This window comes from Eubalaena glacialis, chromosome 16 (assembly GCF_028564815.1).
Source record: "Eubalaena glacialis isolate mEubGla1 chromosome 16, mEubGla1.1.hap2.+ XY, whole genome shotgun sequence".
In the NCBI taxonomy this organism is placed as follows: domain Eukaryota; kingdom Metazoa; phylum Chordata; class Mammalia; order Artiodactyla; family Balaenidae; genus Eubalaena; species Eubalaena glacialis.
This window is the reverse complement of record NC_083731.1, coordinates 74,886,935-74,913,869: the sequence shown is the minus strand read 5'-3', so window position 1 is coordinate 74,913,869 and position 26,935 is coordinate 74,886,935. Positions and strand designations below refer to the sequence as shown.

Here is a 26,935-nt window from a genome sequence, read left to right as displayed (position 1 = left end):
TCTTTCCGTTAAGCTAAACTGCCTCTCCGCTCTAGTTTACTCCAGGATAAGCAGTCAGATCTAAGACAATACCCTTTGCAGCAGCGGTAAGAATTTAGGGGGGCGCAAAATGTGGGACTCATGAGATGGAAGAACTCATTCATTCAGTCAATAATTACTGAATGCCAGCTACATGTCAGGCATTATTTTACACAGTAGGGAAACAGCAGTGAAAAAACACTAAATTTAAGTTTGCACATTGTTGCTATTCTTGTATTTGGAAACAAAGGACAGTCTTCAGATTCATGCAAGTATACTTATTAAAACAGTACCTTCAATAGAGTAAATTTACATAAACCTGTACATTATTTTCCTTATTAGAACATAATCATTTTATATTGTTTTATAAAATACATACAACTTCAGTCCCTCCTTGCCAGCTAATTTCAGTTTTAGGAATAAGATTTCTGCTTAAAAAAAGCAAGCTGGGGGCTTCCCTGGTAGCACAGTGGTTGAGAATCTGCCTGCCAATGCAGGGGACATGGGTTCGAGCCCTAGTCCGGGAAGATCCCACATGCTGTGGAGCAACTAAGCCCATGTGCCACAGCTACTGAGCCTGCACTCTAGAGCCTGCGAGCCACAACTGCTGAGCCCACATGCCACAACTACTGAAGCACGCACGCCTAGAACCCGTGCTCCGCAATGAGAGAAGCCACTGCAGTGAGAAGCCTGTGCACCACAATGAAGAGTAGCCACCGCTTGCTGCAACTAGAGAAAGCCCACGCGCAGCAACAAAGACCCAAAGCAGCCAAAAATAAATAAATAAATAAATAAATTTATTTATTTTTTAAAAAAAAGCAAGCTGGCTCCTTCAAGAACCCAAGCGCCTCTTCTGGCTGTTCATTAGGTGGACCATAGCAGCTGCCCTGACAAAAAATTCCCTTTTTGGGGCAAGCTTAAGAGTTGCCACTTCAGGAGTTCCCTGGTGGTCCAGTGGTTAAGATTCACTGCAGTGGCCAGGGTTCAATCCCTGGTCCGGGAACTAAGATCCCCGCAAGCTGGGCGGTGCGGCCCAAAAAAAAAAAAAAGAGTTGCCACTTCAACAGGCGAGAGGTGACCCATTCTCCACGCCTGCGCATTTTGCATTTCCTTTTCATCAATCATAGAGGACAGAATGCAGTTGTCACAATACAAGAAGGGGAGGTTGCTCTCTTAGCTTCATCTTCAGCTTAAATGAACAGTGATTGAATTAATGCCTTTCCTCCATGGATATTTATTTTATAGCTCAATTTGTTTAAAAAAGGATTTAAGATTTAAGATAACGGATTCCTATTATTTGTAAGCCACTTGGCTAGGGGCTATTGGGTATACAAAAATCAATGAGACCCAGCCCCTAATATCAAGGAGTTTATTGAATAGTGGGAAAGTCAGATGTTTTTATAAGTAACTGAAAGATTAAATGAGCCACTGGAAGATGGCCTAGAAACTTAAATATCAAAAATAAAATTATTTCTACCAAGGTCCAAAAAGTTAACTGATAATCCTTAGAAATGAAAGTCACTTATAAGCTAAGACCATTTGTAGTTTCTTCATTTATTTTAAGTTATCAGTAAAACAAATTTAATGTCAAGCAAGAGGACACTTATTTCTCTTTTAATTAGGCTTAAAATGGTGACTCTGAAGGATTTGACTTCTTGCCGAAAGAAGAAAGGGGGAAGAACAGAGAACAAACACTAACTGTGTGTTAAGAAAAAAACACTACAAGTCTGTTAAATATATTCCCTGAATGCTCTCCTTCCCATCTCCTAAATAATCTCTAAATCACTTCAATAAATTAGCATCTATAAATGCTATCTCCTCTTCTAGGTAGTAAGCTGCCTAAGGGCAGACACCACAATTTATCTTTACGTAATAGTACAAAGGTGTGTTGCAAATAGTAGGTGATCATTAACGTTCTAACCCAAATTAGCAGCCAATCTATAGATCTGGATTCATGTGGCTGATGGTACTTACCTCCCATTGCCTCATGGGCTGCAGCATTTCAAGGGAGAAATCTGACCAACACTAACAATGTCAACAACTACGTTAATAAGCAAGATCCAGGTCAATGACAGGATGGAATATTAAAATACCTGATTATTATGCAATCAAAACATGAAGGACATTTTTCAAAGATAGAATGTTTCTACACCTGAGAAATAGTGTTATTTTCTTAACAAACCTGTTTCAGGTGCCTCTTCAGTAACTGCCTTAAGCTCAAAAATATTAAGCCTCTTCCCCTTGAATATATTTTTCCTAAAACTGAAAAAGAAAAAACTTATTTTAATGAATATTTTATACACAGTCAACGAAAAACTGTTTATGAGAAGAAAATTTTATATGAAATATTCAATGTAAAAATTAAAAATAATTCCGCTGCCCCACACCAGCCATTTTAACTAAATTGCCACGTCTTTAGGACTGATAACTAAAAACAGGAACAAGTTCACCTGAGTTTTTGCATCATAATACAACAAAGAAGTTACTACAATTAAACTACCAAAATACCTAATTGAAAAGATCAGCTTAATTTGCCACAATTTTTATTTGATCCATTTCATATTAAGGTTTTAGAAAACCTGACATTGTGGAAAGCTATTAAAATATGCTAAGTTAGAAGTTGTGAAAGTCAACATTTGTCTTAGTTTAAGGGTAAAAAACACTGCATGCTTAATTATAAATTATAATTATAAAAGATTGCACAGAAAAATCAAAACATTCCCACTTACAAAGCGATCATTCTGTAATTTTAAAATAATGTTTAACTTTCTTTACATAGCTATTTAATTAACTTGAAATTAATGTCAGAGAGTTAACAGGTAACTTTTCCTTGTATGTTTTAATCAACTGTTTTACGTATCAATTCACATTCTTACTTGAATAAATTTACTGGCATACTAAACACTAGTTTATAAACTAGAGGGTTTGTTTTTAAAATAATTTTGAATTCTTTTCTGGATCAAATTACTTTTTTCTACTAAATTAAACTAACTGAAAAAAATGAAAATACCGCATTAAAATTAGATAAGGTGATCTCAAGTCACACAGTTTTCCTCTAGCAGGTCCCCAAGTATTTGTAAACAAAGGCTACAGAACTACCCTCAGTCCCTTGCCCTCTTCTCCCCACCCGGCATTCCCTCAACGACATGTCAGGTAAACAGGATGATGGATTAAAGTACAGTCAAGAGGGAATGATTCACCAAAGTATGGAATTTTATAAGAGGAATGTACTAAAGAGAAGGGAAGGGAAAGAACATTCGCTGTGCATCTACTATATATCGTGCACACATTTCTATCCCTCAGAAAAGCCATTTAAGCAGGCTTCACTTCCAGCATTTCACAGATAGGGAAGCAGACTGATGGGGCTATGAAAGTTTAGTCAGACGCACAGTGCAGGCCAGCGCGACTCCAAAGCCAGTGCTTACGACTCACACCTCTCCATCTCCAACTGACAGAATCAGTCCAGGCCTGGAATGTCTCAGGCTGTCCCAAGTCAGAGCAGGTGAACAACTTGGTGTCTCACCATAGCTTCCCCTTATTCTAGAGTCCTTTAGGCAGCTTTTTTTTTTAATTAATTAATTTATTAATTAATTTATTTATTTTTAGCTGCGTTGGGTCTTCGTTGCTGCATGCAGGCTTTCTCTAGCTGCGGCGGGGGGGGGGCTACTCTTCCTTGCGGTGCGCGGGCTTCTCATTACGGTGGTTTCTCTTTGTTACAGAGCACAGGCTCTAGGTGCACGGGCTTCAGTAGTTGTGGCACACGGGCTCAGTAGTTGTAGCTCACGGGCTTAGCTGCTCCATGGCATGTGGGATCTTCCCGGACCAGGGCTCGAACCCATGTCCCCTGCATTGGCAGGTGGATTCTTAACCACTGTGCCACCAGGGAAGCCCCATAGTTATTTTATAATAGAAAGCTGTCTGTATTTACATAAAGTTTCTGTTCTTTCTCTCCTTCAAGCCTATAAAGTGATAGTTGGGCGGGGGAACCAAATATTTAGCATGGTCTGACAAACACTAACTGAACGTCATAGCAGGATGTGCTTACAGAATGTTTTCTGTGTGTTGTGTATTCCGTGGGTTTTGCTCTACGTATAATCTCAGGAACCTGAGTTAGCTCCTCCTGGGTGTTAGATTATTAATTTGTACAGGAAGATTGGAAAAGATGGTCAGCAGTTAACAAAGGAAGTTGAGGGGTTATAGTGACTTCGGAAGATTATTTGAATTACTAATTTAAAGTGATATTTATTTCTATGACATTGAATAAAGTAGAATGTGTACTTGGAGTTTAACTTATTAAATATTGCCCTGGGACTTCCCTGGTGGCGCAGTGGTTAAGAATCAGCCTGCCAATGCAGGGGACACCAGTTCGAGCCCTGGCCCAGGAAGATCCTACATGCCGCGGAGCAACTAAGCCCGTGCACCACAACTACTGAACCTGCGCTCTACAGCCCACAAGCCACAACTACTGAGCCCACGTGCCACAACTACTGAAGCCTGTGCGCCTAGAGCCTGTGCTCTGCAATAAGAGAAGCCACCGCAATGAGAAGCTCGCGCACCACAACAAAGAGTAGCCCCCGCTCGCCACAACTAGAGAAAGCTCATGCGCAGCAATGAAGACCCAACGCAGCCAAAAATAAATAAATAAATAAGATAGAAAAGGCATTAAATTTGTTAAAAAAGCAAACCAAAAAATATTGCCCCAAAATATTTAACTTTAGTCTTCTTTAAATCAGTCTTCTTTGAAATGATGCCATGCAACTACATCAGAATGCTATATTATAGATTGATTTTTAATGATTCGAGCTGTCATCAAAAATTAGAAGGTGGTGAGGAAGAAGCTGAAAAAGTAGGGAGGGGGTTTATGTGCATATAATGACTGCATTAAAAAGCTGCCTAGGACTCCCTGGTGGCGCGGTGGTTAAGAATCCGCCTGCCAATGCGGGGGACACGGGTTCGAGCCCTGGTCAGGGAAGATCCCACATGCCACGGAGCAACTGAGCCCGTGCGCCACAACTACTGAGCCTGCGATCTAGAGCCCGCGAGCCACAACTACTGAGCCCGTGTGCCACAACTACTGAAGCCCGCGCACCGCAACGAAGAGTAGCCCCCGCTCACCACAACTAGAGAAAGCCCACGTGCAGAACAAAGACCCAACGCAGCCAAAAATAAATAAATAAAATAAATAAATGTATTAAAAAATAACCAAAAAACTATGTAAGGCATGGCTTAGCATCTTTAAGAACTGCAAATTACCAAATTCAGATTGCCACAAATAATGTACTACTTTAAGGTATTATAATGGATCTTTCTTTTTTTGATGGTGGGTTATTTCTCTAAGGTATGAAGAGAGATGATTATATAGAGAGATAGAGAGAGTACATGAATATACACTGTTAGGCACACATCAGAATGAAAAAAAGTGTTTCTCGCAAAACATTCATTTGTTCAGAATTCAGTCAGCTCCACTTATTCTAAATCAGGAGACCTTTATTCACCGTGGGTAAATGTGAGGCAGGGACCATTCTGATTTACGATATAGAAAAATGTAGGGCTGCTAAACCCAGTACCTCTTTCCCTCTCTAGGAAATGGGACGTGGAGAGTAAGGAGACAGATATAAATGCATCCGTGATGCTCAGACACCCAACAGCAACAATATGCACAGCAACAAAGTAAATCTACAGTTCAACAAACAAAACCAAACAAACTGCAGAGCCTGCATACCTTCTTCTCAGATCAGCAGGCTTCTCTTGGCCAACAAAATCATCAGTCCCTTCATCAAACTGAATCTGATGCACTGGTCTTGTGCTAACTCTCGCTGTGGCAGATCTGGCAACTTTCATATCTGATATGATGTCAGTGAAACTGAAATAAGAAAAAGGTCAAGTGTGTTAGAAATTTTAGCTACAGAAGAGTAATAAACTTTCTTAAACATGAGATTCATATCACTTAATTCTTATTTCACTTCTATGCACTAATACTGAACAAAAAGTCATGTTTAAATAAAAAATTATATGTTGCCTATTAACACCACAGACCACTAAGATTGATGTGGCTTTCTCTCTTTTAAAGATATTCTTCAAAAATGTTCATTTAAAACATAATTAAAAGTGTCCCTCATGAAAAACTGTCAAACTTCCACACAAGTGGATATCAATATCTGTATACCTAGCACCTAGATTAAAAACCTATATTAAAGTTGAGACTTAGCCATATTTATTTATTGCCTTGCATTTGTTCAAACACAAATAAAGTGCGCGATCATATCGTGCATAAAACCAGCATATTATTTAACTAAAAACAAAACTTCTCAGAGAAATTGTCTTATTCTATTATTTATTTCTTTATTTTAAATAACATTACTGAATTTACCACTTCTTTTTCAGGGACAAGAAAGAAATTACGTAACTTCTCAAAAGAAGTTTAATCATTCAATTGGTCTTTTAAAACTGAAATCTTACTTAACACACAAGTTTTAAAAGAAATCAAACTGCTAATACTTATGAGGCATATTTTATATATAAATGAATATATTATGTGATATAACTCAGCACTCACATGAAGCCAGCCTGTTTTGTCAGGTCAGCATCACTGACATAGCTATTTGATGCACCAACCTAATTTTAGGTCTCGCTCCATCCTTCTGTGCCCTCGAGCCTTCCTCGTGCTGCTGGAGCTGCCTGAGCAGGTCCGACTTGGTCACCTGCTTGTCCAAAGGGAGACAGTCTGCAACCGCGGAGGCCGCCGCCACCAACTCCGGGCTCAGGGACTCACTTCTGAAAGAGAACGTGGAAGACAAATGAGAGAAAAGAGGCGTTACTTCAGTGGAAAGTAAAATGATTTCTTGGGAGAAAACTTTTTGTCCTTCAAAAAGTACCATTCAATTCAATTTCTGACAAAATCAAGAATTCTTAACACAGCACTGTAAATCAACTATACTTCACTAAAAGCTTTTTTAAAAAAAGAATTCTTAAATATTAGGTATCGGTTTTATATAAACGTTACCATGTTGAAAGTGAAAGTTAATGGATCGTTAGTGAAGCACGATACTAACTCAGAGCAATAGATGAAGGTGGAGGAGTGAGGGAGAGGGGTCAGCCTCGAAAGTGATAAATTAGTGGATTTTTAAGTTAGATGCCATTTTACTTCAAAAACGATACAGACTGCAAGCAAATATAGAAGTGGTTAAACCTGTTTATACAAGCTTTGATCGTAATATCCTCAAATTGGAAACAACCCAAAGGTCTACCATCAGAACAGATAAACAGTGACATATCCATGCAACGGAACAGTACGCCGCGCACTCCACAACACGTGTGAGACTGAATGAAAGAAGCTGGATTAAGAAAAGTATATACGGTATGATTCCACTTACATCAAGTTCTAGAGGAGGCCAAACTAAGGTGAAAAAAATCAGAACAGTGGCTGCCTCAGGACAGAAGGTTACTGATGGGGAAGGTGAAGATGGGAAATGCTCTGCATCTTGGAAAGCGTGTGGGTTACATGGGCACATCAATTTGCCAAAATCCTACAGCTAAGATTTGTACACTTTAATGTATGTAAATTTTACCTGGAAAAAAACCCCATAAAATCATCAAGTGGGAGATGGAAAGTGGGTGAAGGTATAGATGACAAGAATGGCAAGATTTGATAATTATCAAAACTTCATCATACGATTTTGTTTACTTTATGTTTTAAATTTTCCATAAGCTAAAAAAAAAAAAAAAAAAGCTGTTCTTCAGTAAATTAGGGTAAGTTAGGAGAAAAATATGCCAGATATAAAAAGTTTTTTACATCACTGAAAATTGCCATCTCAATGAGTGGGATCCAAATTACTGTTTTACTATACCTGGCTTTCTATCTTAGGAAATGATGTCTAACATGCAAATCAAAGTTCCCACATCCCTGAAGCTGGGCCTCAAAGAGACTGTCAGAGCCTGGAAACGCTCAAGGAAGCTGAGAGTGAGGGCTGTAGGAAAATCAATGTTACTGGAAGCTGGAGGAAAGGGGACCTTAATGAATAGGTAGCTGAAATCAGAGCAGGTAGTTGCTTGGTTAAGAGAATGTTACTTAAAGGAGGAGCTAGAAACTATGGTTATCACTGCACCCACCAGGGGTCTTGTAAGGTTTCACAATACATGCAGACTCACAAGACTACCACTGACATGCCTGGCCCGGACTACTCAGAAAGGTAAAGGGCAGAACCACAGCAGGCTGGCAGGGCAGCCTCAGGTGTCCCTCTCGGGGAGTCCCTGCAGCACTCGTGGGTGACACGTCACACAGCCATCCAGGAGTTAGGATAGGAGACCCACATCGCGCAGGTGCAGGAGCTTAGTGCCCCACAGGAACCAGTATCTCTTGTAACAAGGCCACAGGCAGAGTATCTGTGGTCCCTACAAGGGACAGGCAGTTACAAGAGTAACTGCACTCAAGGAAGCCCTAAGTACGCTGAACCGTAACGTACCTACAGTTCGCCCAATCCAGATGCAATGAGTTATTCAGGGGGTCAATTTTATCATGATGATGTTGCCTTCGATACAGCTGACAACTACAGTAATCAGGTTAACGGCTGTGGCAGATCTTTTCATAAAACAGACAGCAGTGTTTCTGGTCCCACAAGCTCTTCCAAAACCTTGCTACAAGCCCATCTAGAGAGGCAATTTCTCCTCCCCCTGAAACCAGGGGAGACTTCATGACTGCTTCAATGAACAGAATGAGAAAGAAATGATGCCCTGTGACCTGTGAGGTTAGGCCACATAATGTGACATGACTTTTGTTGGGATCTCTCTTGAGATGTGTGTCCATGGACCCCAGCTCTCAGGTTGTAAAGAAGCCCAGGCCACTTGGAGAGGCCCTGGGTAAGTGTTCTGGCCAAGAGCCCCAAATATGGTCTCAGCCAATAGCAAGCATCAAGCACTGGAATGTACTGTACGTGGGCAAGCTTTCAGAGAATTCCAGATGCCAGCTTTGAAGCTGCCCTTGCTGATGCTGAGTGGAGCAGACACAACTATCTGCAGCTCTTTGCCCAAACTGCAGAGAGATGCTGCCACTAAGCCTTGGAATGGTTTGTTATGCAGCGATAGACAACTGGAACAGATTTTGGTGCCTGGAGCTTGGGTGCTGCTGTAATAACACAAAAACAAAAAAACCTAAAATGTATGGGAGAGTTTTGGGTACTGGCAGAGGGGGGAAACCGGAGAGATCCTGAGGCAAGTATTAGAGAAAGCTTAGGGCCTCAAAGAGACTGTCAGAGCCTGGAAACGCTCAAGGAAGCTGAGAGTGAGGGCTGTAGGAAAATCAACGTTACTGGAAGCTGGAGGAAAGGGGGCCTTTGTTTAGCGACATTATTGCTTGAAGTAATATGGCAAATGAGAGCGATGCTCAATGAATTGGACGACCTAGCAAGGAGCCTTCCAGACAGAATACTGAAGGTGCCTCCTGCCTTCTTAGTGGCCGATGGTAAAATGTGAGAGGAGAGAGAAGAAAGAACTGTCCCACATAAAGGAGCCAAGACTTGCTGGGATCAAAAATAGAACATTTCTCATTCTTAGCCCCTCCAGATAGCAAATGATGCTAAAATTTAGAAATGGCTTCTGTGCAGAGATCAAATCCAGGGCAGCATTGGGAAAATGGTCTAAAGATAAAGCCATGGGCATGACTGTAAAACCCTCTGTTAAGATCTTAGAAAGATTTAAGATGGTGCCTTAGAGTGCCCTTCAGACAACAAGAATTCTAGGAAACTTAAAGGTGTGGTCCCAGGGCCTCTCATGGGGAGCTCAATGTAGACCAGGACCCTGGTTCCCAAACTGTGCCCTAAGGCACCCTGGAGTACCATAGGGAAATATCAGCCACGTCTGTCAGTGACTGTGTGAACTACTAACTCAAGGTAGTTCACAGTTTTAACATTAGACTACTGCATTCCTTTCAATGCCACCGTATCTTTGTGAAGATGGTTCTCCAGCAGTTGCTGTGATTAAAAAGCAAGAACCCTTCAAAAATCAATATGGAACAGGAAGGAGAGTGGCGGTGTCCAGTCTGACTCCAAGGCTAGGTCATAAAACGATACAAATTCCTAGGGGCTCGTTTTCTCTTGGGACACTCACCCTTGGAACCCAGCCACCATGCAGTGAGGAAGCCCAGGCCACATATAGGTGGTTCTGTAACAGTCCTGGCTAAGGTGTCAGCTAACAGCCAGCATCAACTGTCAGACCTGAGTGACCAAACCCACAGATGATTCCAGCTCCCAAACTTCCAAGTCTTCCAGCTGAGGCCCCAGACATCACGGAGCAGAGGTGAGCCTTCTCTACTGTACTCCGTCCAAACTGCTGACCCACAGAATCCGTGAGCATGAAAAAAGGCTGTTTTATGCTGCTGAGTTTGGGGGCAATTGTTATGCATCCATGGTAACTGTATCAACATGGGGGAGGGTGTTTGACATATAATACAAATAAATGAGCTAAAAGCGGGCCATGCGCGGGGCAATGATGACAGTACATCATGAATCAAAGACGATGACTAACCAAATTCTCTGCATCTGGGATTCCTTAAAAAAAAAAAAAAGCAGACTGGAGGGGGGTGGGAATCATTAAAAGATACATTTTTAAAAACTCAAAATAAATGTATCTCATTCACCAATCTTTTGATATAGGATCAAAGCCTCTTCTTTGAACACAGGACCACTGACAGAAGTTCCAAGGTATTGATACATCTCTTATATGTATACTACACCCATAGTACATCCTCCAATATTGCCAGTTTTGGTTTCTTTAAAGTGGAAACATGGAGCAAGAATTTAAAATGCTTACAAAGCAGTCTGAGTGCAGAATTTTCCTGGACTTTTATGCTTGTCTCATTCATACCTAATTGGAAAGCAACTTTTAAAATTACCTTCACTGAGTCTTTGCAAAGCAATCAACTCATTTTAACCATTTCATTAATAGTTAATTAAATTGTATAATTATAATAAAAAGTGAAATGAATCATAAACAGGTCTAGAAGCTGGGGAAAAACCCTCACTCTTCATAAGTAATTATAAATGTGTGTCGGAGTATTACCTAATTATGTGTGTATATATTTTTTATTTGTTTTATATTGTTTCTAAAAAGGAGAAGGTACTTAACATGGGCATTTCCTGTTTGAATTAGCTTACTCTCTACCACCCAATTATGCTTTCCACTGGTAGTTTAGATACAATATGATACAATGTAGAAACCAAGCAGTTCTGTTAAAATGTTAAGTCATTCTGGGAATAGAAACCTATACTATCTGTTTACTCTGCAAAGAGAAGTCAGAGATGGGGATCTTAAAGCCACATTTCTTATTACTTGAATTGACGATGTCACTGGTGTAATCATTATTTATATATCACTAAAACAAAATACTGCCATTTAAACTACAACACAATGCTAAAATATCACTGATTGCACTTAGAATCAGTAAAATATTATACTCTTGACAAGCACAAGTAATTACAATACTTAGAGGAAACCACATAAGCTGAGAGCCCTGATAATTACTGGTCAAAGGAAGTAATATAAAACAGCTGTAATTAACATGACAAAATTCTATCCTAGGTGGAATTTTTTTAATGAAATTTCAAATAATGAAGTCCTTCAGAGACACAAAGCAACCTTCAAATCAGGATGTAAATAATTTGTTAATTAACAGCTTAAAGAAGCAATTAAATGCAGTTAATAAGTGATGAATATGTAAGAGAATGTGGAATTCTCAATTAGATCACTACTCTTTCCCTCTCTCTAGACTCCATACAGATATCCACTTATTTAAATATAGAACAATAACAGTATTTCTCATTTAATTATTAGTCTCTGTGTTTACAAACTAATATTTAGTCTTCATTAACTCTGTATCTCCAATGTACTCTAATTAAAAAATTTTTTTTTCTAAAAGAAAAAGACTGGAGTTTCAAAAATTACTTTCAAAGAAAAACATTCAAATTGCAATTCAATTTACCTCTTTTGGGGGGCATCTTCTGGAGCATTCTGAGGTCTGACAATTGAAGCCTCCAAACTTTTAAGTTGTCTTCTGTTGGGTGGCTTTGTTGTTTGTACATTTACTGTGCTTAATTCAACTTTCATTCCCTTAAGAATATTTACCAAGTCTTTTTTCGTGCTCTCCTTTACACTGTGTTGGCTCTCTGTCTCCTTGGAAATCTCACGGGTCGGAACAGACTGCTCATCTTTCTTGCTATAGGTCACGCTGTTAGTGCCAAAATATCTTTGGATATTATTTTTTGTCCTGAAAAGATTAAAGGAAAACAAAAAACCATTGCAAAATAATACAGGGCTCAAAACGCTGCTTCTATGTGTTTAAAATTTTTTCAATTAAATCCTTCCCTTTTGCTTATTACTGTTATCAGCAACTGTAAGGACAGCAATTTAACATTTATTGAACATATACTATGTGCCTAGTCTTATGCAACATTTTATGTACATTTTCTCATACCCACATCAACTCCAAAAGGTAGGTATTATCCCCATTTTGCAGATAAGGAAACTGGAAACCAGAGGAGTAACTTAGCCAAGGTCATGTAGCTCAGAGCTCACTAAGGCCTAAGACCCGCTGGTGAGCACAAATGAGTTACAGGTGTGCTGAGATACTGACCACCTGGTCCTTGAAGTGGCTGGGCAAGGAGCAAGGGACTTCCCTGGTGGCGCAGTGGTTAAGAATCCGCCTGCCAATGCAGGGGACATGGGTTCGAGCCCTGGTCCAGGAAGATCCCACATGCCGCAGAGCAACTAAGCTCGTGCACCACAACTACTGAGCCTGCGCTCTAGAGCCTGTGTGCCACAACTACTGAGCCCGTGAGCCACAACTACTGAAGCCCGTGCACCTAGAGCCTGTGCTCCACAACAAGAGAAGCCACGGCAATGAGAAATCTGTGCACCGCAACGAAAAGTAGCCCCAGCTCGCCGCAACCAGAGAAAGCCTGCGTGTAGCAACAAAGCCATAAATAACGCAACCATAAATAAATAAATAAATTTATTTTAAAAAAATCAGTACACGGACACATTGTAATATTCAATATGTGGTACCACTGAATTTAGGAAAATGCTCTATTATTTTACATGTGAAAGTTAAATTAATACTAAAGGTATTATAACAGAAAGGTGGCAATCAGGAGAATGAATCTCACATATAACCCGTACTTCAATGTTTCCTTCCAAGACCGCTCTAGTACTACAGAAAGTAACCTATATTTATACCAGGAAAATCATGTATAAGGAAGTAACTCCATAACACTAAAATAATAAAACTCTAGCCCTAACCTCCCACCTGGGCTTGTTTCCACTGACAGCATCTCATCAGCACTTCAAATGCAGCACATCCAAAGCCACATTCAAGAGCTTGCCTCTCAGACTGACTTTCCATTTTTCACTCTTCTGTACTGAAGGGGCCTCTTACCATATAGGTATTTTTGTATTCTAAAAACTATGACATATTTTAAAAGCCTTCTCAAAGCTGCTCCTCTTTCTTCTGTTAACATTAATGGTACCCTAATCCTCCCAAGCAGCCAGCTGAAATCTTTGCTCTGACTGCCCTACCCTTACCTCATCATATATCACATTCTAGCAATTTCACCTGTGAATTCTTTTCCATCCAGCTACTTCTTCCCATCCCCACTGCTCCTAACCTGCTTCAGGGCTGTACTTAACCAAAAGGGCCCTCAACTGATCTGCATGGAATATATATGCAGGAGAATTAAGTTTTCATAATCATGAGAGTTCTCAGAAAATACATACCAACACCAAGTATGCTGCAAATCTTTTTCTTGCCTGGCTAGCTCCAACCCTTGGGCCCCCTTTAGATTTTATCAGACTTCTTTTCCAGAAAGGATACTCTGAACCTCTCCTGCAATGGTTAGGCGTCTCGATTTGCTCACCCAGCAATTACCAGTTCAATGAATTCTGTGGCACTCTGCGCTACCTACACTATCTCAGCGATTACTCCACTATACTTGAATTGCCTATGTGGTGGAACTCTAAGCTCGGCGATGGCAGGACTGTGTTACTCGGGGCTTAACCCCAGGGCTGGCACACGGTAAGCGTTTTCAATAATGAAGGTAAAAATGAAACCATCACAGTCTTCGGAGGCAAAAAAAACCAAAAAACAAAACCATAAAACAAAACAACTTCGCTTTCTGGAACCTGGGTAAAATGAGGGGAGAAGTGGCAAGAGAGATGAGGCACGGTATGTCGTAGAAAGAGCACAGGGCAGCGGACCAGGCCTGTCACCATGACCTTGGGCAAGTCATTTTATCTTTCTGGGATTTCCCTTTGCTCAGATTTAAAGCGACGGCTTCTAAGATCCCGCGGATCATAACACGGACCCCAGGAAGCCGGAGAAAGAGCACTGAATGTGCAGGAGCGGGGACAGGGGTTGCCTGAAGACCTGCGGGGCCAACAGCGCTGCAACGCGGTACCTGACCGTTCCATGCGGAGAAGCGAGTAGCACGACGGCGGCCGCCGATACCTCTGGGCCTCCGGAGCACAAAGGGAGGCGGGAAAGGGGGCGAAGAGGGAGGAGAGCCGAGACCCTCGGAAACATCGCGGAGAAACAAACAGAAATGGGCACACAGGGGCGACGACGCGTCCTCTGACAAACACGCCCCCCCGCTCCCGCTTCCGTTCCCCAGCCCGACGCGCTCCTCTCGCTTCGTGTGCCGGCGGGCAACAGGGGCTGCTAATTGTGTTCCGGGTTCGCCCGCGGCCGAGCCCGCTGTCTCCAGGCGACTCCTCCCCGCCTCGGCGATTCTGGCCCCATCCCAGAGGTGGAGTCAACTGAGGTCAGCAAGGGGGTGGCGCTGGGGAAGGGGCCCTGACCGGAGAGCTGAGAGTGGAGGGAGCGATCAACTGTGCAAAATATTGCTGATGGGGCCAGTAAGATGAGGCGCAGAACAGACCCTACTGTGTGGCGTTAGGGGGAGAGGATCCACAGCGTTCATCATATTCTCAAAATGATCCATGGCCACCAAGGAGGTTAAAAAACAAAATTAACATGGGACATGCTGTCCGATAAATTAGTATTTCTTTTCAGTCTCTGTTTTTGACGGAGAGTCAAAACATGAGACATACGTTTCATTGATCTAAAATGGCCTTAGAGATTAAAAAAAAAAAAAATGCAAGAGAAAGACCTGGCTTTCTCCTGCCCCGTATGAAGGCAGTGAACAGTGACCCAGAAGAGATGAGGGATTCTCAGATCTGGAAGGGCATGAGCGTACACACCCGGGTGAAAAATGCCGGCTAGTAGGTCACATGGCAACCTCTAGCTTAGAATTCCATACTGTCGGCTGAATATTAGCATCACCATTTTCCCTGCCGCTTCAAAAAAGAATCAAGATTGGTGGAGAATTTTTTTAAATAAATTTATTTATTTTATTTATTTATTTTTGGCTGCGTTGGGTCTTCATTGCTGCGCGTGGGCTTTCTCTAGTTGTGGTGAGCGGGTGTTGCCCTGCTGGGGCTTCTCATTGAGGTGGCTTCTCTTGTTGCAGAGCACGGGCTTCAGTAACTGTGGCTCACGGGCTCTAGAGCGCAGGCTCAGTAGTTGTGGTGCACGGGCTTAGTTGCTCCACGGCATGTGGGATCTTCCCAGAACCAGGGCTCAAACCCGTGTCCCCTGCCTTGGCAGGTGGATTCTTAACCACTGCGCTACCAGAGAAGCCCTGGAGGGGAATTTTTTGTGATGCTGAAAACACAGCTTACGTTGAACAGATCTTGCTAAGATTCACTAGCCCTGGCAGAACTTTTGTGACAATGCTAAACACAGTACACTCAAGGATGCTTTCCTTTTTTTTTTCTTTTTTTTCTTTTTTTTCTTTTTTTTCTGCCTACAAGAAATGCACTCTATTTGGGGGTGGGGGGGTGTTTGTTTTTCCTCCAGTTTTGTTGAGATATAATTGACAACCAGCACTGTGTAAGTTTAAGGTGTGCAGCATAATGATTTGACTTGCATACATCATGAAATGATTACCACAATAAGGATAATTAATAGAGTAGCTCTAACTGGCCACAAATTAAACCACAAGAGAACTTCAATACATTCTGAGAAAAATAAGAATAGATCTGTCCTTTGAAAAACTGTAACTTGTGCAATTGTCCAGACCAATCATTTATGAAAGTGACAAAAGCATAGCCTAAAAGAAAATGTTTTTCGTCCTCCTTCTTTTCTGGCGTTGATTCACCATTTTCTTCCCAGTGCCCCCTTGAAGTGCACTTTTTAGAGCAATGTGCCTTGGGCAAGGGGCAGCAAATCAACTGAAATAGGTCCTGACATACATCAGTGACTTTGTCCTAAATGTCTCATGAAATTCTACACTAACTGACTCCATAAGCCTGCCACGAAAATGAAAAAAACAAAATCATTCTATGTCCCAGTTATCGATTGCTACATAACAGACCACCCCCAAAACTTAATTAAATGGCTTAAAACAACAATTTATTATCTCTCATGGCTCTCTGGTTGACTGGGCTCAGCTGGGTGGTTCCTGCTTGGTGTCTCTCATGTGGTTGCAGTCAGATAGCAGCTAGTCTGGACTGGATGTCCAACATGGCTTTTTCATTCACATATCTGATAGCTTAGCTGGAATGGCTGGAAGAAACGGGCTGGCTGGGCAACTCTCTCTCTCTCTTTCTCTCTCTCTCTCTCTTTCCACATGGTCTCTGAGAGATAGCAGAATATGCCAGCCCAAGATATCCCTCTTTGGTATAAAGATTATTTTGAGCTGTAAGCATTTGAGAAGAAGCAAACACAAAAAAACCTCTCTGCCTTCCCTCTGTTTGCCCAAAAGCAGGACATAAATTTGTAAAGATGTCCCCACCCTCCTCTACCAGGAAGAACAAAAATTAATCACTGAAAACAACTCTAGACGCTTGTCAGCCCAGAGATGACACTAAAGGAATCCACATAACCAACTTTACTCACTAACCTCTAACTTCTGTTAGTTCCCCCCATATATTTGCCTTCTCACAATCTGCTGCCCTATAAACTCAAAGACTTTCGCTTTGGTTTCATCCGTCTCTAAAAATGTACTGCTTTTTTGTTAAGATGCTCTATAACCCTGAGTTATAACCACTCATTTGAGTTACTCATCTCTGAGTGCTCCCATGTGTATGCATGATGCTTGTGTTAATAAACTTCTATTTGTTTTTCTCTTGTTAACCTCTCTTTTGTCAGTCTAATTTACAGAGACCCAGCCAATGAACCTACAATGGGTAAATGGAAAAGAGATCCTTTTCCTTCCCTACACCTCTCTACATGGCTAGCTTGGGCTTCCTCACAGCATGGCACCTTAGGGTATTTGAATTTCTTACATGGAAGCTGGCTTGCCCTGCCGTGAGGGTTCCACAGACGCAGGCTAAAGCTGCACAGCTTTTTATGACCTAGCATTGGAAGTCACATAACATCACTTCTATGACATTCTATTGGTAAAAAAATGAGTCACAGGGCCAGCCCAGATTCTAAGGGAGGGAACTACATTTCCCTTCAGATTCCAGGAGTAGGGACTTCCCTGGTGGTCCAGTGGTAAAGAATCTGCCTTACAATGCAGGGGACTTGGGTTTGATCCCTGGTCAGTGAACTAAGATCCCACATGCCGTGGGGCCACAAGTACTGAGCTCGTGCACCTCACCTAGAGCCCACGTGCCGCAAGCTACAGAGCCCACGTGCTCTGGACCCCGCGCGCCACAACTAGAGAAGAGAAAACCTGCACACCACAACTAGAGAGAAGCCTGCGCACTGCAACGAAGATCCCACGCGCCTCAAAGAAGATTGCACATGCCGCAACTAAGACTTGACGCAGCCATAAATAAATAAATAATAAATAAATCTTAAAAAAAAAACAAATTCCAGGAGGAGTGGCTCATTGGGACCATCTTTGGAGACTTGCTACCATCACATCTTTTTTCTTTTTTTAAATGTTCTTAGCAGCATTGTTCTTAATAGCCAAAACTGGAAACAACCCAAAAGTCCACCAACAGTAGAATGGATAAATAAAATGTGGTATACACAATAGAGTATTATATAGCAATGAGAATAAGTAAACTGCAATTATACACAGTAACATAAATCATTACAGTAAATGAAAAAAAGCAAGCCACTAAAATTCCTATAGTATGATTACACTTACATAAAAGTCAAAAACAGGTAAGATCAAATAATACTGTTCAGATATGCACACATAGTGGTAAAATTCTAAAGGAAAAGGAAAAGAATTGGGGAGTTAGAGAGGTTATAAGTGGGGTGGGACACACAGGAGAGCGGGTAACTGTCTTTTTCTTGAGCTGGTGATGACTGCATGGATTTGTGTTTATAGTAATTATTTAAACCATAATTTCAGCTTCATGGACTCTCCTGGTCACATGTTATGTTTCATAATGAAAACAATATTTAAAAAGAAGAGGAACAAGGAGTAAAGGAAGAGGGAAGAAGAGAAAGAAGACGAAGGAGAAGAAGGAGGTGGAAGTAGAGGTGGAGGTGAAAGAGGAGAAGGAGGGCTACCACCACATCTTGGCAAACTTTTAATTAAGCCCATTCACTTTATCAGTGTGTTCTGCCGGGGTTCTTTTTTTCCATTTCCAACCATCTTGATGGTCTTTTAAGAAGTTCATATTTCGATTTATATAAAATTTTGCACCCTCCCAGCACATAGATGTGTTCGCCAACTCCAAAGCTCCTGCAGAAAACAATTTTGGTTGATGCTAAATTATCGAGAAGGCTAGTAAACACTGTCCTTTATAAGATTTCAAATGGGGCACACGTGGCGAGCACCAAAGCCAACTTTCTTCAGCAATTACTGCTCCTGGACCTAACAGTGAACTTTCATCAGTCAACCCTTATCAGATAGTCCAGGGAGAATATATTGCTGTTGTTTTTAAGAACTGTAATATATTTCTACATGCAGGTGCTAAAGAAAATGAAATGAAAGAATTTTTTAAAATCAGGAGAATATTGATTCCAGTCAGTTCATGGTGCGGCAGACCTCTGGAATCTATGATTCAAAGGCGGAAATCTAAGTAAAAGGAATATTGATATTGCATCAATTGTGTTGTAAAGCAATATGTGCATGTAGCATTAGATATTGAGAAGAGTTTTTCAAATGTTCTGATTATAGTACATCCTTGGGTGAGGCGAGCCTGAGAGTTTAGGAGGGGTCATATCCTGACACATAGATAGGCATTCTTGGCTCTCTGCAGCAGGATGGGCAGACAGGAAGGACCAGCTCTGAGAATTAGACCTGCCCTCGGGTGTCACCAGATACAAAGGGAAAGGGTTGGGCCAGCTGCCAGAATACAATGGTTGAAGCCTGTGCTGATAGCCACCTAGAGTCCAGTGTGATAGTTATATTTATTGCCATGTAACACACACACACACACACACACACACACACACACACACACACTCCACTCAAATGATATATACTACTCTAATTCCAAAGCACTCCATGAATAAATGATCATTTGAAATTTGTTAGCTAATGGGTTAGAAGTGGGATTCAATAACTGGTGGTTCACTAAACTGTAAAACTGTTATGCATAGTATTAATAATTATATAGAAATATTGAAAACAGGCGAAGTTATACAATGTTACAAAAGAGCAACAAAGATATTAAAATAGCAGTTTAGCTTAATGGTACAAGCAATTTCACTTCATCTTCATGAACTTCCTTCCCATACTATCTAATCTATCCCAGATTCATTTCCTACATTATTTAATTACTATGCTAGGGACTTCCCTGGTGGTCCAGTGGTCCAGTGGTCTCCACACTTCCACTGCAGGGGGCCCGGGTTCGATCCCTGGTAGGGGAAATAAGATCCCACAAGCCGCAAAGCACGGCCAAAAAAAAAAAGTTTTAAACAAAAATTACTATGCTAATTCTACGAAACACCCTACATCTGAGTAAATAATACATCTGGGAAATATCTAAATGAATAACACACCTAGAAAGATACAGGAAAAGTTAGAAATATCCTGCTAATCTGACATTTGCTGCCAATCTGCTCATGCTAGTGGACCACAATAGGACAAATAGAGAAGCCACTTCTCCGCAGTGCCAGGAGAGTGGAACACGAATGTCACAGCACAGATGAGTTTTACAGGTACTGTGACTACTTGCTCATGCATCCATCAAAATGTTTGCTGCTTGTCTTATTCTACTTTACATTAGATTTGCTCTGTCTGCATATACTTCATATGCAATCAAATTTAATTTACATTACGAATTGCTTTTCAATCACTAGCATCGCCTGTATATGTGACTTCACTTTCCAATAAATATGTTGCTTTGTTGTCTATTATATACTAGTTCACATTGATACCAATATATTTATTTTTAGCTATACAGTTTTCTATTTTATTTTCAGGGTTGGTAGACATTGTTTTTTTTCCGTTATGGTTTATTACAAGATATTGAATATAGTTCCCTATGCTATAAAGTAGGACTTTGTTGTTTACCTATTTTATATATAGGTAGACATTGTTGAATATCCAGGATTTATGATTTAATATTTCCATTTCATAGAATCAGTGTACTTTATTTGATGTGCAAAATAATCCTTTTTCCCTAAAATCAACTTTAAATCAATTTTCAATGCTTCTATGTAAAAGAGTACAAAAAAGTAAAACTTTTCCAACAAAATTGGGAGGTGCCATATATATCTGCAGTGTAGTAATTAATGATAATAACAAGATTAACTGCCATATTGAGCACTAAACAATTTATATCTGTTACCTCACTTAATTTTCTTTTTTAAAAAATTTATTTTATTGAAATATAGTTGATTTACAACGTTGTGTTAATTTCTGCTGTACAGCAAAGTGCTTCAGTTATAGGTTTATATACATTCTTTTTCGTATTCTTTTCCATTATGGTTTATCACAGGATATTGAATATAGTTTCCTGTGCTATACAGTAGGACCTTGTTGTTTATCCATCCTGTATACAGTTTACATCTACTAATCCCAAACTCCCAATCCATCCCTCCCTCATCCCTACCTCCCCCTTGAAAACCACAAGTCCGTTCTCTATGTCTCTCAAATTTCTGAATAACATCAGGATGATCCGATGCAGGGTAATTGTGTGTCACAGCAGATGATGACATCATGTAACAAGGAGTCCAAGAATTTGAAATATTTGAAAATCCAACTAGCCAGGTCGCCAGAGGCACTGAGGTTTGTTCTTTGTGAAATAAGCCTGCAGAATAAACCCACTTATCCAGCAGTTTTAGCCAACCATTTCAATATACTTGTGACCCCACTCGCAAAAGTGTTAAATTATTACGGGCATCTTTCAAAGGCAGTGTACCAGCTAAAGGCACAGAAGGAGGTAGAGGATGAGGCTGGACGGCTCAGCTGGGGTGAAGCCTGTCCCGAGGTTTCCTGGTCTGGGTGGGCCATGGCTGTGTGGGGCAGAGCATTAGATGGAGTATTTGTCTTCTTTTTTCAGAGGTGGAGTAAGAGTGTCTCCACACCTTCCACAGTGGGAAATTTTTATCTTCTCCCTGTATATACATATATTCCCAGCTAATCTAGTTTATAAACCGGGGCAAACTAGAGTATCAAACACAGCCTAAAATAGATGAATGTATATGTGTACCTATATAAAATAAATAGAGATATATGGGATCAGCATAAACATGTAGTTCTTGTTATGTGAAAATAAGGTTTTAGTCTCCTTGGAATACAGAAATGAGTAAGAATTCATTCCTGCTTCAAGGGGCTGCTGATCTGGGCGGGGTCGCAGGTAGGTTAGCAGGTGGTGTGACAAGACACAGAAGGCAACAGTGCAAAGTGACACAGGCACAGGCTCCTGGGGGGCCCAGGTGGAGGAGCATCCCAGATGACGTGAGTCTTTTCACGAGGTCTTCAGTGCTCAAAGCCAAGGACAAGGTAAGGGGGGAGGGGTCTTTGAGACAGGCCGTGGCAGCGTTTATGAAAGATGAGATGGAAAAGGAAGTGGTTTTGTGCCCTTCAAATTAGACGTCTAGATGCTTGCCTTTTCCCTCTCTGTGTAAAATGACTCATTCTCAGTATATTTATATATAAAATTGCTTTGGACTTTTAAGTTTATCAAAGACCAGGATCATATGTTAACGTGTATTGCCCAGCAGAAGACAGAGAATTATGGTGAAACAGCGCTTAGCAAGTGATCTCTGGAGATGACAGAGATGTTTCCAGGCAAAACTGTCCTCGGGCCATGTTCTGAAGTGTCTGAAAGTTCCCCGGTTGCCCCATCCCCACGCCTTTTCATACTCATCCTCTCCAGGCGCCCTCCTCTCTGCTGCCCTCGGGCTTCTCCGAGCCGCCCTGTTTTGGGCCTCAGCCGGGCCTGGCACCCTGGCCAAAGGCTCCTCTGCAAAGAGCCTTCCCTTCCCAGCTCCTGTCTGTCAGACTCCCTCTCTCCCATCCATCCACTGGGAGGACTGGCTGTATCATTTAACTAACTAACAGTAATGTATGAAAGCCCAAATTACTGGCTTATTATGCGAGCTATCGCAAGAAAATATAATTTTTAAAAGAAGACGTTTCAAGTTCCAATAAGCAAAGGCTGTAGCTTCAGCTGAGATTGTTTTCTCTTTGCTTTCCTGGCCCTCTCAACTTGTGCCCTCAGGGAAACTGCTTCTCTGCCTGAGTTAATGTGCTCTGACCCTTGGAGACATTTGTAACGTTCAGGTGCCCTCTGGTGGCGAGAATAATCTCATGTTACATAAAACATGTACACCGTGTGTGTGTGTGTGTGGTGTGTCTGTGTGCACGCACATGCGCACACTTCCACCAAAAGACTACAGTGATCAGAGCCTGTGCTGGGGGTCCCATCATCCCTCTTCCCACCATCTAGACCCCAAGTCCAGGCCCTCATTGTCTTGGGCCTTGACTGCTTCACTAGTCACCTGCCTGGTCCCCTTCCCCTCATTCTCACACTCCTACAATTTCTTCTCTACCCAACCAGCAAAGTGATCCTTAATAACTTAATTTAGGCCATTTTTTCCACCAATTTAAAATCTTGAAGTCTCCCCCTTGCACTTAGAATTTTTTCCCTCAGAGGGCAAGATTTCACTTTATCACTACATCAAATCTCACAAAATAAACCCAACACAGCCAGAAACACTGAGCAGATAAAGTGCCAATCAAAAGATATTTCTATTACACAAGAGTGAGAGCAGCCAACAGAAGAAGCAATCTATTCCACAGACACTGTGAAGTAAGGAAGAGAAAATCTTACCAGGTGGGCTCTGTGCAGGGCAAGGAAATAGGCATAAATGTGGTAAATGACCAGCCCTAGCCTACTCCTCCGACCTCCTTCCCTACCTCTCTGTACCCCTTGCTCACTGCACCCCAGTAACTTAGGCCTTCTTCCTGTTCTCTGTAGAGCCTTGTTTCAGGACTGTTAGCTTTGGCATGAAATACTCTTGTGTCTGGAATATTCTTCTCAAAGATTGTTCCATGATTGGCTCCTTCACATCTTCTTGACTTAGCTCGCCAGTCCCTTTGTCAGTCACTTTCACATCTAGTGAAGCCAACCTGCCGGCTCCATCACGTGGCCCTAGCACTCATCATTACCTGAAATGATTTTTCATTCACTCAACACATTCATTGAATGCCTGCAGGGGGCGCTATCTCATGCACTCGAGATACATCAGAGTACAAACAGACCAGCTCCCTGCCTCGTAGAGTTTACAGATCTTGTCAATCCTGTTTTTTACTTATTTACATTAGCCTCCCCGACTAGGATATGGAAGCAGGGACCTTGGTCAGCCTTGTTCACTGCTTTATCCCCAGAGCCTAGAACAGTGCCTGGTACACTGTTTATGGTCAATCACTATTTGTTGAATGAATAAGCAAACGTTTCTATTTTTTATTAGGGTACAAAAAACAACATGTTAAATTCCTATCATTGTGATAAAATTAATTCATTTACTATAAAAATGAGGCAAACAAGAAACTTAATTATCAATTATTCCAGTGATTGATAACAATAGTTAGCATTTATGGACCACTTACTATGTGTCAGTCACTGTACTAAGTGCTTTACATGTATTATCTCATCTTCACAAAATTCCATGACACAGGTAGCACCATTCTCCCCGGGTTTGTTTTTTTTTAATTTTATATATTTATTTAGGCTGCGTTGGGTCTTCGTTGCTGCACGCGGGCTTTCTCTAGTTGCGGAGAGCGGGGGCTACTCTTCGTTGCGGTGCACTGGCTTCTCATTGTGGTGGCTTCTCTTGTTGCGGAGCACGGGCTCTAGGTGCGCGGGCTTCAGTAGTTGTGGCACGCTAGCTCAGTAGTTGTGGCGCATGGGCTTAGTTGCTCTGCAGCATGTGGGATCTTCCTGGACCAGGGCTCGAACCTGTATCCCCTGTATTGGCAGGCAGGTTCTTAACCACTGTGCCACTAGGGAAGCCCCATTCTCCCATCTTTAAGATGAGGAATTTGAGGCTTAAAGAAGTTGCCCACCATCACAAAGCCATCAAATGGGAGGACAGGACACTCCAATTCCAGAGTCCATGCTTTCAACCTCCTCTGTGTGCTACCTCTCCACACATCCACATTCACATGAAGAATGCCTACTTTACTCAATGGCTCCCTCTCCCACCCTCTGAATAAACTCAACACTCTTAGCTGGGCACGTGGGACCCTTACAGAGCAGCCCTGCTCCTGTTCCCCTCACCTCCTACTCTGCACTGAAGCATCAAGGCGCCCAGACTTTTCCGTGCTGCTTTCTCCTCCTTGCAATTGTATGGTTTGTTCCCTCCTTTGAAACTCCTACTCATAACTCCTACTAATACTTCAAAACTCAGCTATCACTTTCTCCAGATGCCCTTCCTGGTTTCCTGGGCTGGGTTATGTGCCCTTTCTCTGTTGCTCCCCAGCACCTTTGACATGCCTCTATAATTCTCAGTAAACTGTCTTCCCTCCCCGCAGTAGAAGCTACTTGGGAGATGAAGCTTTGCTTTTCATCTCCAGATTTCCAGAGCTTAGCACAAAGCTTGGAAGAGAGGTGTTGAATAATGCTTTGAATAATGGATTTTTATTTGGGGATTAGTTGAATGCCATGCTTTAGTATTTTACACACAGTGAGGAAAGGATCCTATGAGGAAGAGAGGGTTAGAATGTGGCACGTGGAAGTCTTCATTGGTGAGACCACATGGAGTGTAAAAATGGCGGGCTGAGAGGCACAGGCATGGGCGGCGTGGTACTTAACGCAACAGTTGGTAGAACTGAATCTTTCTCTTTATTCTCACCCCAGTGGAAGAAGAGATACTGGGATTTCCCCCTCAGGCCTCTGACTCCAGAGCCTGTGCTAATCTCTAGGCCACGTTGCCTCAAATATACTGGGCCTTCCAAAGAATGGATGTATCCCTTTATTTGTGTATCCTTTCCGTGGTTATATCTGTCTGTGTTTGCAAAGAATAATCAATTTTCTAAAAGCACATTTTTTTTTTTTTTTGGCTGCACCACACGGCTGGTGGGATCTTAGTTCCCGCAGGGATTGAACCTGTGCCCCCTGCAGTGGAAGCACGAAGTCCTAACCACTGGAGCGCCAGGGAATTCCCTAAAAGCACTTTTAAAATGTTCATAAATAGCTAATTGCCTAATGATGGGTGCACTGACTTAATTTACTCAAGTTTACACAACTACTAATAGTAGAGCAATTTGCCTCTAGATACTCTTCTCTTAACCACTGGCCTATCTTGTCTTAAAACAACTCAGCCATTCAATCATTTGTTCTACAAATACGTATTGAGCTCTACAACATGCCAGCTATTGTTCCAGGTCAGCAATGTTCAATAAGATTTTGGTGGTGATGAAATAGCCTATATCTGTCCTGACCAATATGGTAGCCACTAGCCACAGGTGGCTCTTGAGCACCTCCATGTGGCTAGTACAACTGAAGCACTGAGTTTTAAATTTTACTTCATTGTAATTAAGTTAAATTAAGTAGTCACATGTAACGAGGGGCTACCAAAATGGACAGTATAATTCTAGATGCTAGGGAAACATCAGTTAGAAACAAAGATCCTTGCTCTTGAGGAGTTTACATTTTGGGGATGAAGGTTGAGGTGAGAGAGGAAGAGAAACACAGTAAATAAAACATAATAAATAAGTAAAATATATAGCACATAATGTGCTGCAGAAAATGAAATGTGCAGCAGAGGAAGGAGGGCCTGGGTTGCATTTTAAGATAGGGTGGTCAGGGCTTCCCTGGTGGCACAGTGGTTAAGAACCCGCCTGCCAATGCAGGGGACACGGGTTCAAGCCCTGGTCCGGGAAGATCCCACATGCTGCAGAGCAACCAAGCCCATGTGCCACAACTACTGAGCCTGCGCTCTAGAGCCCATGAGCCATAACTACTGAGCCCGTGTGCCACAACTACGAAAGCCCACGCACCTAGAGCCCGTGCTGCACAACAAGAGAAGCCACCGCAATGAGAAGCCCGCACACCGCAATGAAGAGTAGACCCCGCTCACCGCAACTAGAGAAAGCCCGCGCACACCAACAAAGACCCAACGCAGCCAAAAATAAATAATAAATAAATAAAAATTTTAAAAAGTAAAATAGGGTGGTCAGGTTAATCTCAGAACTTTTGGATCCTTTGGTTATGATAATTCAGTCCAATCCAATTTCACCTCCAATTTCTCTCCTCCTCCCCTTCCTCTCAAGCTCCTCAAGGATGGGGCAGGAAGGGGATAGAAATGGCAGGCTTGCCTTTTTTGTTGTTGGTGTTCTTAATTCTAATTCATTTGTGATTTTATTTAAATTTAACTATTTAGACATATAGTTAGTATATGAAGCAAAGGGATGCTTCCTAAGGGATGGTGTGCAGGGTCACCGCAGCCCTCTCCATGGTGAAGCACCTCCTCAGAGAAGGGCAGCCATGCTTCCTGCTGCTGCTGTTA

The 26,935-nt window shown here is 41.8% G+C and overlaps 1 protein-coding gene across 1 annotated transcript in view; it reads right to left on the bottom strand.

Moving 5' to 3' along the window:
- Positions 1-14,725, bottom strand: part of MRPS31 (mitochondrial ribosomal protein S31) — a 29,260-nt gene extending 14,535 nt beyond the window's left edge. The window contains exons 1-5 of the mRNA XM_061170889.1: positions 14,460-14,725; positions 11,990-12,274; positions 6,634-6,792; positions 5,741-5,881; positions 2,201-2,280 (exon numbers count right to left, since the gene is read on the bottom strand). Of these exons, the coding sequence (XP_061026872.1) occupies positions 2,201-2,280; positions 5,741-5,881; positions 6,634-6,792; positions 11,990-12,274; positions 14,460-14,584 (790 nt within the window). The 5' untranslated portion in view covers positions 14,585-14,725. The remainder of the gene's footprint in view (positions 1-2,200; positions 2,281-5,740; positions 5,882-6,633; positions 6,793-11,989; positions 12,275-14,459) is intronic.
- Between the last annotated feature and the right edge of the window lie 12,210 nt (positions 14,726-26,935).